The sequence below is a fragment of the Lates calcarifer genome, linkage group LG24 (assembly GCF_001640805.2).
Source record: "Lates calcarifer isolate ASB-BC8 linkage group LG24, TLL_Latcal_v3, whole genome shotgun sequence".
Taxonomy (NCBI): domain Eukaryota; kingdom Metazoa; phylum Chordata; class Actinopteri; family Centropomidae; genus Lates; species Lates calcarifer.
The window spans coordinates 8,180,819-8,196,879 of record NC_066856.1 but is presented as its reverse complement, the minus strand read 5'-3'; the positions used below and the strand labels follow the sequence as shown (position 1 = coordinate 8,196,879).

The following is a 16,061-nucleotide window of genomic DNA, read 5'->3' as shown; positions in this document are numbered from 1 at the left end:
AGTACCCGTTGGTACGTGCGCATGTGTGAAGGATCACGAGATATAAATGCAGCGACAGGGACGATGGGAAACGTAGTTGAGAGATATATTACCCGAAATGCAATTGCATTCGGGAAATACCAGGCGGGGAATAGGAAAAGTACCACCATGCGAGAATTCATACTACGCTATTTGGCAGCTCTAAGTATCTAAAAAAACAAAAGGATAGAGGCGAAATATAGCACACTGCAGCTGAATAAGTTCGGGTTTATTTGGGAAGGGCGACATATTTGTCGAAGTATGTTTTGAGTAAAGATAAAACCGCGGATTTGGCCCTCACGCGGGCATCTTTCAAAGCTAACTAGCGTGTTAGCAGTGATGCAGGTTTGCTCGCTGAGCCTCTTGAGTGGGTGAAGTCCAAATAGCTAGTTGGTCATAAATGTGTGACTCTTAAAACAAAATGTCTGGCTTTAACTTTGGATCAGGAACTCTTGGTTCCACCAGCACGGGTGGGGGATTCGCGTTTGGGGCATCAACCAGGTAAATTCATGTTTGCAAATAGCCGCCTTAGCTAGCATTAGCATAGCCTGAGTCAACCCGACGTTAGGCGATGTTGTGTCGAACTCTCTCCGTCGATATGTGGTTCTTCTTCTATTCGCCTGAGCTTAACCCCCAGCCAGCCAACAAACTAATAAAACTTGCATGACTTTTTATTTTCTCCTGTAGCAAATTACGAAGGGAGAGGGAGAAGGGACCAAATGTATCACTTGCAGACTGCAAGTTGTCCTGATAATCGTTGTAATATCTATATATCTATATCTATATATCTATATTATATATATATATATATATATATAATATATACAATTAAGATGTGGTAAAAAGTATGAGGGCCATGTCCTCATGAGGGAAATGCTAATGTCTTTTTATTTAACTGTAATTCTCAACTCCCTTTTGAACACACAGTTTATGAATATACTCTATGAAGAAGCTGAAGTTGCAGTAGAATTTTCTAGTGATTAAAAAAGTTTGTATTACTGTGCCTATATTTATCTTCTGTAGTTTTCTAGTTGATTCTGTGATTGTGATTTTTTTTTTTGTTTTGTTTTGTTTTTTAGCGCACCTGCCGCCAGTACCGGTGGCTTCTCTTTCGGGACTGCTCTGGGTACAGTAGCGGCCACTCCTGCCTCCACCACCAGCACCACTCCATCTCTTGGCCTGGGAGGCAGTCTCTTTGGTCAGAAACCTACTGGAGGATTCTCTTCAAGTAATAATGCCACACAGATACAAAACAAACCTGCTGGCAAGTGGCTACATTAAGCCCGTGTAATTAACATGTTGTGATGTTGCTCCCTTTCAGGCGCTGCTGCACCCACTACAGGCCTTACATTAGGTATTATTCTGTCTCTGAGAAGTAAGATCTTGAAATCATCATGGAAACAGGTTTTAATCTTAATCTGTATTCATACTTTCCCTCAGGTGCCCCAGCCACTACAGCTGCCTCAACGGGCTTTAGCTTGGCTTTCAACAAGCCCACTGCCTCAGCGACACCGTTCTCCCTCACCACCACAGCTACCACCTCCTCGTCAGCCCCTGCTGGGGCGGGTTTAACATTTGGCTCTGTCCTGACGTCCACAGCACCACAGCAGCCTGCAGCCACCTCTTTTACCCTCGGCCTTGGTGCCACTACAACAACCACAGCAGCCTCAACAGTCCCCTCTCTGGGTGGGGGTCTCTTCTCCAGCACTGTGTCTACAGGTAAGATGCAAAAACAGATAGCCTCAGTGTGTTTTCACATGATAAGGGTTGTCCACAGACAAATTGAAGAGAACTTAACACAATGGTAAAATGTTATTATATCATTTATATATAGGAAGTAATGCAAAGATAAAGCCAATAAGAAATTTTGCCTGACATCTGATTTACAATGACATTAATGTTTTAAATCGTTACAACTGCAGTGGTTTTAATTTTGACTGAGCTTTCTTTACTGAGGTCTAGTTTAGAAGTAGTTCTCAATTTGACAACAATATTGCATTGCTGTAACCTATGTGTTTATTTGGTGTTGTAGGTTTGGGTCAGACCACTCTCGGAGGAGGTGGGTTAACCCTAGGTTCTCTGTTAGCTGCTCCCACAACAGCATCGGTGGCCCCTGCACCCAGTATTGGCCTGGGAGGAGTCGACTTCAGCACTTCCTCTGAGAATAAGAGCGACACATCGTCTGGAGCCAATGCACAGTGAGTCTTGCTGACCAGCAAACACACTTCTAATTATTAAATGGAAATGCTTGAACAACGATCTAGAGCTGTCCATACAATAATTAAAAAGAAGAGTAAACCATTGATCACTGAGAGGTATTCAGTAAAACTGTTCAGTTTGTTGTAATCATGAAAACACACTCTCTCTCCCTCAGGGACAGTAAAGCCTTAAAAGATGAGAATCTGCCCCCAGTCATTTGTCAGGATGTCGAGAATTTCCAGTAAGTGTTTGGTGTATGTTTATGTATTGTCACATGATTTGATTCACTGCTTGTTGGGTCACCAGCCTGTGCTCATTGCTTGGCATGGTAGAAGTCATTTGTTTAAAGATGCAAATGTTTTTTATCAGTAGTGCTGTTGTTTCAAAGGTGACATGGCTGATGTGGTCTGAATGTTGTAAACACAGCTAGCTCACAGAATCATAAAGCTATGACTTATACTTACTAGGTGGAGTCTGGCCAGTGTACATCAACTGAAATAAAACTATGTATCCAGACATATTTTTCCCAAATGCTGGCAAATTGCCTGATAAAATTCATCATTCACCTTTGATTAAAATATAAATACTTGGTACTAGTGCCCCATTAATGCATTACTAGAAAACACTTTCTGTTGTCTACATAATTTGTAATGGTCTTTTGTTTTCCTTTTATAGAAAATTTGTGAAGGAGCAGAAACAAGTTCAAGAGGATATCAGCAGGATGTCATCTAAGGCCATTTCTAAAGTCCAAGATGACATCAAGAGCCTCAAACAGCTTCTCTCTGTCAGTGCCAGTGGTCTGCAGCGCCAAGCTTTGGCTATAGACAAACTAAAGCTGGAGACAGCGCAGGTAAAAACATCTACACAAATAAGCCTAAGTGTAAGATATAATCTATGAACTCTCTTATATATTATCTCCCTAGTCTTTTTTTTTTTTTTTTTTAAGCCAACAGTATACATCACATTGCAAACTTGCACGGCATTGGGTCACACATGGACACGTATGTCCATACTGTTGAATATATTAAATCTCAAAGTACAGACCTTGCTGTAAATGCTCCAGTTCTAAACCAGGGTTTATGTGAGAGTGGTATTTCCCAAAGGTAAAGGTATAGACAAATCTAGGTCTTTCAAATAGGACTTGAAATAAGAGGACCTTAATTGTCTAGGTTGTTGAAAGGTGATCCCCTAGAGTGAGATGGAATTCTGAGCATATATAATAAGTTTGTCTTTACAGGAATTTGACATTCATGTGTCCTTTCTTTAAGGAGCTGAAAAATGCAGACATAGCACTGCGTACACAAAAGACTCCCCCTGGACTTCAACACGAGAACACTGCTCCATCTGAGTAAGTAAGCTACCAGATAGAAGCCCCAAATCAAATCAAAGGGGTTATGCATCATTGCGATCAGATTAATTTATCTCAGTCTTTTTATATTTGATTCTGTTTTAAACTAAATCTTTTGTTGAATGTTTCTCTGTTGTGTTTGAGTCCCAGGACTTTGCCTGTAAAGCCAATATCTTTTCTCCTCACCAGTCTCTCCGTTACTATTTACATGTCAGCTTTTATCACTTCACAGATTGGACAAAATTGACAATATGTGTCCTTTTTCCCTGTGTTTAGTTATTTTCGCAGCCTGGTGGAGCAGTTTGAGGTGCAGTTACAGCAGTACCGACAGCAGATAGAAGAGCTGGAGAACCACCTGACAACGCAGAGCACTGGTTCCCACATCACTCCTCAGGGTAAGAGGCCATTTGTCTTATTTTTAACACAGCTCTCGTAAGTAGGTGAAATGTCTCTTTTCTACAGGGTCTGCGAGTTGAAATAAAAATGAAAAAAATGGACAGATATGGGTCACGGAAAGTGCTTGAATTAATATATTCTGTGCAAAAATAGAGATTGAGGTTACTTGATTATTATTATTATTATGATGTTAATAAATAGACTGTGCTACTGTCTGCAATTCTCAGTGTTGTAACAGTAATTAACCTTGATGCATTACTCAAACCACACTACAGTAGGTCCATCAATTTTAGGGAGTTGGGCCAGGAAAGTCTTTGAAAAGAATGAATTTAATTAAAAAAAAAAAAAAAAAAGAAAATTCAACTGGTTTTGTCAGTGACTCTGTTGATTTGTCTGATTTTGATTCTTTCTGATTGTTACGTCCTACCCCCCACCCCACACACACACACACACACACCACACACACACACACACACCCCATCCTTCGCGTTTTAGTATCTCATCACGAATGTGCACACAGGTGATATTGTTGGGTATGTTTTGTTTCCAGACTTGACTTTGGCCATGCAGAAGTTGTACCAGACATTTGTTGCACAGGCTGCCCAGCTCCAGTCAGTTCATGAAAACGTCAAGGTCAGTTTTTCTGCTGCAGCTTTGTCTGAAAATTATTAAATAATCTTATGAATATGGCATTGTTTGAAAATGTGTTTAATCATGTTTAGGGCTTAGGGCACAGGTATTCATTATTCATATTCACAGCTTCAAGTGTAGTAAAACTGATGATGAAGTTTTTGTCTTGCATATGGGGGCAACATGTTAATTACTTAATCAGTTAATTATTTTTCTGTCTTCTGTCATGACTTGTATTGCAGATCTTAAAGCATCAGTACCTTTCCTATCGTCGGGCATTCCTAGAAGATTCCACGGATGTCTTTGAGTCCAAACGGGCATCCAACAGGAAGTGGCAGAGTACCCCGAGAGTCACAACAGGGCCTGCCCCATTCTCCAGTGTGCCCAACGCTGCAGCTGTTGCCATGGCAGCCACGTTGACCCAGCAACAGCAGCCAACTCCAGGTCTGACTGCCTACAAGTTCTAGAAAGCTTTCCTCCTCTTCACCTTGTTAAAGGGTATAAAGGAGGGAGAGGAAAAACATTGTAAAAAATAATTTTTGAGGAGAACAGGATGAGTAAGCTCTAATAATTAAGATATTTTGGGAGCAGAAAGGCCAAAAGGGGACAGAGACGATGGTTTTAAAAAATTAAAAAAAAAAAAAAAAAAGCTGTAGGTGGTGCACAACTATTGTGTTTGTACTTTCTCTAGTGAAAGACAAGAGACTAAAAAAGAGGGAGAAAGGGGAAGAAAAGATAAATCTGTTGCTAAACTCTGACAGGAAACCTTTGTGCTGCCTTTCTATTTTGTCGCTGACTCTGTTCAAGAGTTAGGTTTATGAAATGCGCCTTACAATACCAGAGTGACATTTTATTGATGGCTGCAGTGTGAATTTAACATCAAATTCTGGCAGTCTTGGTGCCAAGCCTGTACATACAAACACTGAATGTCATACATACACTTTCAGTAATACCAAGGATATAACAAATTCCTTCACTTAATTTCTCTCTTTCTCTTTGTGCCCTCTCTAATGGGGTGTAAGAGAAGGTACATGAGGCTGACATTGTTGGAGAAATTACATAATAGGACAGAAAGTCCAGCTGTCTCAATTTTATTCACTTGAATCTTGAAGTTATAATTAGACCTTCTGTATTTCATTTGAGTTAGGACTGTTTTATTCAGTGGATACTTGAAATGAGCCTACTCAGTGAAGGTTGTTATGTAGTGGGGTTAGGAGCATTAGACAATTGCTCTGAAAAGAATGTGTCTGGGTGATCAGTCGGTGTATAAGGTACAAATTTATCATAATGTAGCTCCTACTCTCTACAATCCAACTGTCAAGAGGTCTCTTCCATGTTGGGACCCTCTAATCAATCAGGTGCCAAATGGCATCAGCTCATTTCACTGAAAATACAGGACTCCTCAACATTTTTTAGAACAGAATTTATACAAAGATTGTGTTGCCGTTGTTCATAGAAGCATGCAGCTTCTCTTGTTCAGGGTCTCACCATGTGGGTCTTGGCCCATTTTGGGCCAAATAATAACAGTTCCCTTACCCCTCCACTCCTCATACAAGCAAACTCAAAACTGTATTAATATAGATTATTCTGCACAGTATTAATATCCAGCATAAGCAGACAGGTGAGGACTGAGCAGTATGGTTACACATACTGCTTGCTCGGAGTCAGAGGTGCATTGGCTAATTGATATTTTTAGGACTTGGTGATGGGTAAATCCCAAATATTTGAATAAGCCCTACGCATCATTGTTATAGTTGAGCAGACCATGTTGTTTCAGCTACTTCAGCACTCAATGGCACAAAAATAAACTTTTATTGAACATTTTACAACTAAAAAAAACTTGGTTAAGAGTAGTTTCCATTATGGTTGTTGCCACATCTCAGAGGTGTTAAACAAATTTTCAGCCTTTTTTGTAGGCTTTGATTTGTAGGCCATTTTACTGGCATATCAGGGCACCCACTTTTGGTTAACAAACTAAGCTACTATGTATATTAGTATGTTATTAATGTCTTTTTCGTGTAAAGTTAAATAAAATGTAGTGAAGACTTAATTCAGAAGTTTTAAAGCAATATTTTAATTGGATGGAGTTACAAAGGCAGCATGGTTTAAAAATTCCCACGACAGATTATAGAAACTTGTGCCTCTGTCAGGTTTCATTAGCAAATTTCTCCTGCTTCCTTCTCACAAAAAAATCATCAAATGTGCTCAGACTTACCACATCTTAGAACCACAAATTGTTACCCAGGCAATGGATGTGACTTATTTTTTCACAGTAGAAATATTTCAACATTTGCATGCATTTGACCGTGTAGCAGGGCATGCTGAAGCTATTCTGAATAAACATCTAGCTTATTTAAGTATGTGCCAAGTAGGGATGGGAATATCCTATAAATTCATTGCTTAATCACCGATTGCAGAAACAAGCACTTCACTAACGAGATCTGTTGTCACTGTAGGTAAGATCCACTTGTGTGGTAAAAGTGCACACTACCTTGGTACATTTTTTTGTATTGCTTTTCATTTTTTATTACAAGTAAAGCCAAATTGTTTTCTGATTATTTGTTTATTGTAACCCTGTGTGCTCTGGGTATGCTAGCTATCTAAAAAACAAAAAGCTGCATTGCACTGTTTGAAAACACTGCAACTTATTTATAACTAATAGCTTTGCAAGTCTGTCAACCCTGGGCACTGTCAAAGTTGGGCACTAGGTTACATGATTGCTGTTTTTAATGTCATTAATAATATTTAGCAAATTCCCATCCCAGTTGCCAAATAGTGGTTATCCTCTAATATTTGACTCTGTCATTTCATAAACAAAGCCTGATCACAAGAGGATGTCTTGGTCTCTTCAGTATTTATTTACCTATTTATTTCTAGTTTATATTTTTGTAAATGTTTGTAGCCTTGTCCATAATTGGAATGGCATAATGGCAAGTGGCCAGTATCGCAGCACATAAAACACTAACCATGCAGCTGCGTGGATCTTACTTAAGGCAGATTGTTGTTTGATACTCGTTGGTGCGGTGGGCGATTGTGCGGGCCAAAAGCTTGTTCAGATTTGTGCCTCAGTGGACGCAAGGTGAAAGGTGCCAAAAGACTCAGGACTGAAAATAGAAACTATTTAATTACTTTAATTAATTCAAACAAAGAAATAGTTTTTTCCATAACTACACAAAGTGGAAGTGAGGCTAACAACCTTGTAAAATAGCCCAGTTCTTTTGTCATTTATTGCTGGACTAAATGAACTGGTGTTCTCAGTGTGTGTGTATACAATCAAGTGTTGCGAACAAAGAGCTGAAGTTGGTTGTTTATATTGAAGGGTCATGTACAGTATGAATAGTCATATAATCTCACTGTTCAATACTAAAATGCATTTCGCTGGTTTGGTTGTATGAGGCCATACCACTGTTACTTGATTTAAGCTAATTCACCCAAGGGCTACTGTCAGTGTAACAGGGCTGGATCATTTCATATTCAGTTTAGGGTTAGAGTCAAAAGTGCTGTTCACAAGTTGTAATTTCAGGTATTTTATCCAAGGTGGTGGTACTTTGTATGGACTTTTGCCAAGATAACTTTCTTGATTGTGTAGAAAATCTTTCTTGTCGAGCCCAATCTGTTTGGTAGTTCAGAGGAGAAGAACGATTTTTGCTGCTCACACTGGTCCTTCAGTGCCAGTAAGATCTATCGGTGCCAAATGAAACAGACAGGCGAGTGTGGTCAGATTGTAAGTCCTCATCTCTTTATTGTGCAGGGATTTATTTCCCATTGTTTTATAATGAAAGGATACAGTGTTGCTTGATGTAGTTTCTGATGAGAGCTCAGCATTTTTGGTGCTCAGACAAGTGAAGACAGAATAATGTAGTTTAAAGTGTTGTGACATAAAATTGTTGCTCAGTTCACTCTCCAGCACTTATCTGTATATTGCTGCTAGTTACAGTGGTGCTTAGTAAACCTTAATTGATTCTTCCTTCATGAAGCCGCTACGTGTTAATTGATAAACTGCTGCTTTGGACATTCCAGTCCTCTGTTAAACAACTCTAAAATTTAGTAGGAATTAAGATGCAGTTTTGGACCGAGCTGGGTGTTTGTTAGCTGGATTCTCAAGTTGTCCAGAATTTTGAATTTTGTGTAGTTTAGCTTAAACATATTGTCTTCCGAAACTCTACAGTCATACTCGGCACAGTAATGATAATAATAATTATGTGATAATTATTGGTCTGTCAAAGCTGTTTGGACCTTGAAGGTGACAGTGGATAATTAGCCACCTTATTCCTGTATGTTAGGTATCCTCTCAGTATCTGTCAGTAATACGTATGCAAATGCTGACTGCTGTATTTTCTTGAATGCCATTACAACAGCAGGAGTTATCCCATTTACCTCTTTTTTTTTTTTTTAAAGACAAGTGAAGGAATTAAAATGTGATTTTATTTTTATTGTTTTAATTTAATTTAATTTTGGTTTTCTTGATAGATGGCACAGCACTAGCACCACAATTTGCCTACAGTGCTCAATTCAACTTGAGTCATTCTGAAACTAATTCTGAATTGTTTCTATGGTATCTTTCTTTCTCTGTGTGATGTTGAGCTTCAGCAAAGCATTTCACCAGAACGGGCCTGATGAGTCAAAATTCCAGAAAATCAGAGAGTCTGGTCTTTTGAATTGTTGGCTGTTTTGAATATTTCTTACTCTCTCTTAATCATTTGCTTTTGACTCTTTATCGTATTCTTGCATTATGCCTTTTTTGTAGTGGTTTTTCTATATGTGGCTTCCAGGAAATACTACTATTGCAGGTTGTTTCATTTTCGGGGTATGGGGTCGTTTGTGATCTCCAATAAGATACACCTTTGCTAATTTTATCTGGTAAACTATACTGATCTCTCAAAATATGTCATCTCACCTAAGTCAGACTTGAATGAAGAAAGTAAAGTATTTGTAGCCTCTAATCCTGAAGATTTATCCAAGGTGCAGTATTGGTGTTAAAAAAAAAAGAAAAGAAAAGGGAAAAAAAAGACCAGTAACCACATCGGATTTGGCTGTGATAATGTCTAAGAATACACTGGTGAAAAGTGTTCAAACAAACACAAACCACAAAGGTCAATCTATTCCTGTTGGAGGGATGACCCAAAACTTGACCACACTGACTTCCACAGGCAAACTGTAACATATCACCAAGTTTCATTTATTTTGACCATTTTACACTGAGAGGCAGCCATAGATGCCAAATTCACATTTCTTATCTAAATTGGGAGTGCTTTTACTTGTAGATGAGTGTGTTTAAACTTATATAACCAATGCCTGTTGATACAGTATATTTAATATATAATATGGTGTGCCTTTTATGCTATATTCAACAATTGTGTGATGCATTTTTTTTGGCGTATGCTAGTTCATTCACTCTCAGAAATCTTGAAAATTTGGAAACTTGTCAAATGCAGTAGCAGTTAGCAATTAACAATCAATTCTGTTCTAAACTGTTTGTTTGTGTTTTATGTAAGTGGAATTGCATATTGAATTGAAAATAAATCAATTTTTAAACAAAGAAACGTTTGTCCTTGTTTCTTTTTGACTGAAGTTGTTTTAGCAATGCAGACTAATTGGAAGCCTTGCAAATTTGATTATATAAAAGTAAAAAAATGCATAAAGATAAAAAGACAAGTTTCTGAGTGAAAGAACTAGCAGCTTCTTTTTTCCCCAGTTTTTCAGCAACAATAACTGTACTGCTGACTAGCTGGAATGTTATAATTTAAAACAGTATTTATAAAGCAAATATGTTTGTGCACTGAATTTGTAAAAGCATGGTGCATTGCCTGATTCTGCAGTTATACTGTAGTAATATATTTCAAAAGCATTATGTGAGTTATTGTAAAGTAGTTCCTTAGCTACTGCAATCTTTTGATGCAACTACAAACACAACCACCATGTGGTAGATTACTCTTAAACCATCTACTGCAGACATTCTGCTTCTTACAGATGCATTCAAAGCTTGAAAAAGAGGGTATTGAAAACCTTCATATTTGGGATGTTTGTTTAACTTTTTGATATAAAAGCATGTTTTCTGTCAAAGTGGAAAAGAATTGAATTTTATGTGACAGTACTGCAGGTCCCAAAATACACAATGTTTCATTGTCATTTTGAATGTTTTCTGTTAAAGGAGATGAGGAACATAATTTACCTCACATGCACAAAGCACAATCAGAGGAGTAAAGACTATGCTCTCTCTCCATACCTTAGGGACCCAGGCACCCTTGGGGGCAGGGTTTGGAAACCCCTTTGCCTCGGCAGTGGGCACTAGCTTGGGCTCCTCTACCCTTGGAGGTATTACCTCTGCCTTTTTTTTTTTGTTTGTTTTGTTTTTTTGAAAAATGAATATTCTCTCCTGTTTTGCCCTTCCCTTACACACTTTACCATCCAATGCCATGCAGCCTTTTTGTTTGAGGCCTTTGTGTTCCTTTGAGTGAAAGTATAGATTGGCAGTGTGTATGTTTGAGAGAGTGGTGCAGTTAAAGCTTGGCACTTTTTGTGTGCGTGTGATTGTGTCCTTCCTCATACAAGAGGTCAAATGCGTTCACACCACAAGAAAACTGAGCAAACCCTTGCCACAGGTCACTGTGTTTACCTTTACATGTGACAAGATGGATGATTTTTGGCTTTGGTGAAGATAAATCTGGCTGGAAAAATTCACCAGTTTGTTAGCCTGAAATACTTCTTGTTGCCAAAATACCTTCACATATCAACTGGCAAATCCAATTGACAGTGGGAACAAGTGGTCTGAACGCACACCAAGTTGGTGTGTTCTCTTGTTGCGGGTGTGAAAAACATCCTCCTCATGGTTTTCTCCCTTTGACCTTTGCTTTGCCATGCAGCGTAGTGTGGGTCGTATTAGTTCTGCAGTCTCCCATCAGACATTTGGCTGTGCATAATGCTGTATTGATTAGGTTATGGCATTTGTCTTCCATATATGTTTGCTAATGCCTGCCTACGTGTACTTCTGAGGCACTGCTGCTTGTGTTCGCTCCTATCGTAGGCTGTGTGCTTAGCCCAAACTTATTTCCATGTCACTCTCTCCCACAGGTTTTGGTGGTGGGCCAGGATTTGGTGGGGTGGGGACTGGGGGGTCTTCTTTTGCCTTCTCCTCCACCAGTAAGCCCACAGGAGGCAGTCTGAGTGCAGGTACATACATAACGTATATACCCCCTTCCACAGCCAGCACCGAAAATTACAGCAGCTTTAGAAGTTGCAGTACAACCAGAGTTGGAATAGACTTGTGTTTGCAAGCATACCTCCTGAGTTGTGATATTTCTCTGAGCACTCAGTATGTCACCAGAAGCAGTTGGACAAGCTTCCTGTTAGATAAAGCTTTTACTGAGCTTTAAAATAATGTGCAAACACTATACTACTACTAGAATATGTATATATAGTTTTTCTGGTTTCCTCTGCTGTACACAACACCATCCTTTTATAGTTTTTTAGGCATTTTATACAAGTGTGCTGGCAGTTTAGTCACAACACATTTTTGAATACAGGTTTTTTTTTTTTTTTTTAACCAGGTGGACGAAATCTGTTCACAATTTAGCAAATGCTAGAATCTCTACATCGCTTATTGTCATTTATTTGCTCCATTACTTTTATTTTCTTTCACCTTTCTGATATTTTTCTCCTTTGTAATCCATGCATGTTCTTTTGCTTTCCTAGGTTTCGGTAGCAGCAGCAGCACAGGCTTCAACTTCAGTAATCCTGGCATCAACCCCTCGGCCGGTCTGACCTTTGGGGTGTCTAATCCACCCGCTGCAGGCTTTGGCACAGGAGGGCCTCTTCTCCAGCTCAAGAAGCCCCCTGCTGGTAATAAGAGGGGCAAGAGATAGAACCAGGAAAAGACAGAACCCTGTGACTGACCAGCTGACCACCTTGGGGTTTGTAGCGGGTAAGGCCTGGTCTCCCAAAAGCATATAAGCGCTACAATAATCATTATCCAACTACAGAGCAAAGAAAATGGAAATTTGAGGAAGTCACCAGGGAGATGAACACGGGATCACCCATTTAAAATCATTTGGAGGTATATGTTCAATAAACAATGAGAAAAATAAAATCCCATTGACCAGCTGTATTACCTTTCTCATACATTGGTCCGGTGGTTGATTTATTTTAGTTTGATTCCAGATTTCTGAGTCCTTTGCTAGTATCAGTAAAAAATAAAAAAAATAAAAAGCTGCCCACATTCACATGTTCTTCTTAGACTCATTCAAACAATATCATTACATTACTTAATACTCAGTAGTAACTCTGAAATAATCAGTGGTGTGTGTGGAAAGGTTAAAAATGGTGTTTGCAGAATTTTTTAACATGAGTTTGTCATTGCGTTGCCTCAAAAAGTTGCCTTGCACACTATGATCTGTAGCATTACCAATGCTTTTGGGTTTTCCAGCCATGGGCAGAGCTGGGTCAATTCACATCATATCACTTATCTATGAGGAATTGCTTTAGTCTGAATATTTTACACGATAGATATGTTTTTGTGCTTTGAGGTGGACAGTGCAGTTGGTTCCATTGTGTTACACAAACTCTTGTCAATTGTAAAACTGCACTTAAAAGCCTCTTAAATGATGACTTGGCCCAAGTCCCGTCCAGGGAAGGGTAAGATAAGGCAAAGGGAAAAGAGGCTTATGGGGTAATAGTTGGTTAGGAGCAGCAGAGTCTGTGTCCAAAGGTGTCAGTGGGGAGTATTATCTGATAGTTTTATAGGCACAGGAGAGTGTCCAGGGTGGGTTTTTGGGGATGCACAGTTTTATTTTTGTATCAAGTGGAGAAAGAGACATTCGGGAGGGGTAAAAGGGGACTAGCAGTTCATAATCTAGTCCACATAACCTGTGTTGTTTTCGCTAGACTCCATCCTTATCATTGTTAAATACTTTTTAGACACATTTTGTTTGCCCTGTGTACCACTCTAAGAACTTGGGAGAGGAAACGCTGTGCTGTTTGTATTACATGGCTCCCATTAGATGTCAAGTTAGCTGAATCTGAATCGAATTTCACAAAGCAGATTCTACCTACGCAGCTCGATTTATACATGTGCTAGAACAAATTTGCACTTGCCAGTGTATGTGACCTGACAGTGATTGTGTGAATGTGCATGTGTGCCTATTGCACAAGTATGAATTTGTCTCTTTGGTCTATCATAGTTGCTCGACTTCTTTTGTGGTTCGGGGGGAGGGCAGTGGGAGGGGGAGGGTATTCTGCTTTTTTTAAATTGTCCATGTCAGTTCCAATACCAAATACTGGTAGTTGTACTATTATTTTCTAATCACAGTCTGTGTAAACCTGTATTTTCAAGAAGCTGTTTAATAATAAAATCTTCAATATGATGTTTTGCCTGTTTATGGCATTACTTCAATAAATGTGTATGTTGACACAATGATGTTTGTCATTATACATTTGCCTGAATGTGCGTCGCCTGGTTTACAAAAGTTCTAACTTAAATTTGACCATGAAGAGATAACCTTTTCAAAAACTTGTGTGGAGTAAGTTTTAAAAAATTACTGTATAGTTTACTGTATGTAAAATTGCAGAAATTCAGTTCTAACCTCAGGAACTCCCGCCTGCATTGACTGGTTGGGTTGTGAGGGAAAAGAGGGAGATAGGAGGAAGAGAGAGACCAGGAACAGCTCTATGGTGTTGTGTTCAAGCACTGTCAAGACTTGTTGAAATTAATAATGACAGCTTAATAATAATGATGAGTGTTGGGTAGCAGTCTGGCTCCTGCAGCTCTGGAGTCAGAGATACCTGCAGAATGAGGACAGGGAAAGAGGAAAAGCATAACTATAGGAAAGTGCAGGGAGAAGTGCTCAGTGTGTCATGGGAGCTCCCAACAGCAGCTTTGACCAATGGCAGCATAACTAAATGATGGTTCACGGCTTACCTGAGCCAGCCCAAACTATAAGCTCATGAAAGAGGAAAGTTTAAAACCTAATCTTAAATGTGGAAAGGGTGTCTGCCTCCCAAACCTAAACTGGGAGCTGGTTCCCACAGGAGAGGAGCCCAATACTGAAGGCTCTGCCTCCCATTCTACTCTTGGAAACTCCAGGAACTGCAAGTATGCACTGCATTTTGAGAGGAAAGTGTTCTGTTAGGTTAATAGGCCTGCTATGAGGTCTTAAGCTGGGATTGAAGCTTGGTCCTTAAGGGCTTTGTACATTAAGAGAAGGATTTTGAATTCTGTTTTGAATTTTACATGGACCAATGCTACATCTTGCTTTTACCAGTACTCATCCTTTTGGAACAACTGCAGGCTTTTCACAGAGTTATTGGGATATCTTGATAATAAGGAATTACAGTAGTCCCATATAGAGGTAATAAATGTATGGGCATATTTATATTTGGCATATATCATATTTTGGCATATTTTATTTATTTATTTTTTACAATATAGGGAAAAATCTATATCTAGAGACTTGGCAAAGGACATATCTCAGTCCAAAATGGCATGTTAAAAGCCTGCAGTACATGAAAAGATAAATAAAGATAGATCAGATCTAATAAGTATTCATAAAGGGGAAACCTTGAATAGCCAAGTTTGGAATGACAAATTGATGGTTTGAATGAAGAAACTGTTGAAATTAGCTCAGAGTGATGTATAGAACAGAAGCAGTCTAGCTATAAATCATTAAGGCAGGCATTACAGTTGATTCTAAGGCTACTGCACCGGATAGTACATCTGTGCCACTTGTGGGAAGGAGGTGATTAATTATATTTCATTTCTTCAATTTTCATTTCTTCACACACATTAGTCAGTAAATATCATCATCGCAATCAAACTGTTGCCCGTGTCAGTATGTTGTTTTCATCAGAGCCAGGCAGCTGAGAAAGAACCCTGAGATACACATGTTTGTTACAAGTATTAAAGGATAACTCTGGTGTTTTTGAATTTCATTTTCTTATGTTTTTGGATGTAAATTAAAGATAAGGACAAAAACCCTTGGAATCGGTGCAGCATTGAGCAAGAATGGTGAACCTGGAATTACGGATAAGATTCCTACAGAGGTAAACCTTTTTTATTAAAGAGTAAGCAATAATTTTACCAAGCAGAACACAGAAGCTGCTGGAACACCACTGCCTCAATCTGTTTAATTAATAAATTGACTCATAGGTGCAGTTCTAAACCAAACTTTCTTCCCTTTAAATTAATCTAAGTTCTCAGGACTTATGTTGACAAAGATTTATTTAACAATCACTTTTGAAAGTTTCAAACAGGTGGGTGCAGATGTTTTAGCTCCCACTGAGCAAATTCTGTGATTTTTGAAAGTGAAGCAGAGATGTTAACTGAGTGTGACGTTCTCAGTTCTCAGTTCTCATTTCTATATGAAGGCAGATGTTCTTGAGATTCTCAAAGACGTTCCACCTCTCGTTTGAAATGGGTCTAGGTGGCTTCACACTGGATTTTTCACTTCAAATCACATCAATTTACATACATAGATAT

At 38.9% G+C, this 16,061-nt stretch overlaps 1 protein-coding gene across 2 annotated transcripts; it reads left to right on the top strand.

Moving 5' to 3' along the window:
* Positions 1-95: 95 nt before the first annotated feature.
* Positions 96-14,000, top strand: nup58 (nucleoporin 58). 2 transcript variants are annotated; one of them, XM_018702000.2, is made up of 14 exons: positions 96-519; positions 1,098-1,246; positions 1,340-1,372; positions 1,459-1,737; positions 2,051-2,216; positions 2,393-2,458; positions 2,893-3,067; positions 3,486-3,565; positions 3,842-3,960; positions 4,512-4,594; positions 4,834-5,035; positions 10,823-10,906; positions 11,663-11,761; positions 12,284-14,000. In XM_018702000.2, the coding sequence occupies exons 1-14, from the start codon at positions 440-442 to the stop codon at positions 12,451-12,453; spliced, it is 1,785 nt and encodes a 594-aa protein (XP_018557516.1). In that variant the 5' UTR covers positions 96-439; the 3' UTR covers positions 12,454-14,000. The 2 variants fall into 2 exon arrangements, with proteins under 2 accessions (XP_018557516.1, XP_018557518.1); XM_018702002.2 differs by lacking the exon at positions 11,663-11,761.
* Positions 14,001-16,061: the final 2,061 nt, after the last annotated feature.

What these genes read in the sequence shown, in the direction of transcription:
- nup58 (XM_018702000.2), top strand. Translation starts at nt 440, where the DNA reads ATGTCTGGCTTTAACTTTGGATCAGGAACTCTTGGTTCCACCAGCACG. An exon ending in TACTGGAGGATTCTCTTCAA is followed by an intron (nt 1,247 to 1,339) that starts GTAATAATGCCA and finishes GCTCCCTTTCAG; the next exon opens with GCGCTGCTGCACCCACTACA. An exon ending in CAGTTCATGAAAACGTCAAG is followed by an intron (nt 4,595 to 4,833) that starts GTCAGTTTTTCT and finishes CTTGTATTGCAG; the next exon opens with ATCTTAAAGCATCAGTACCT.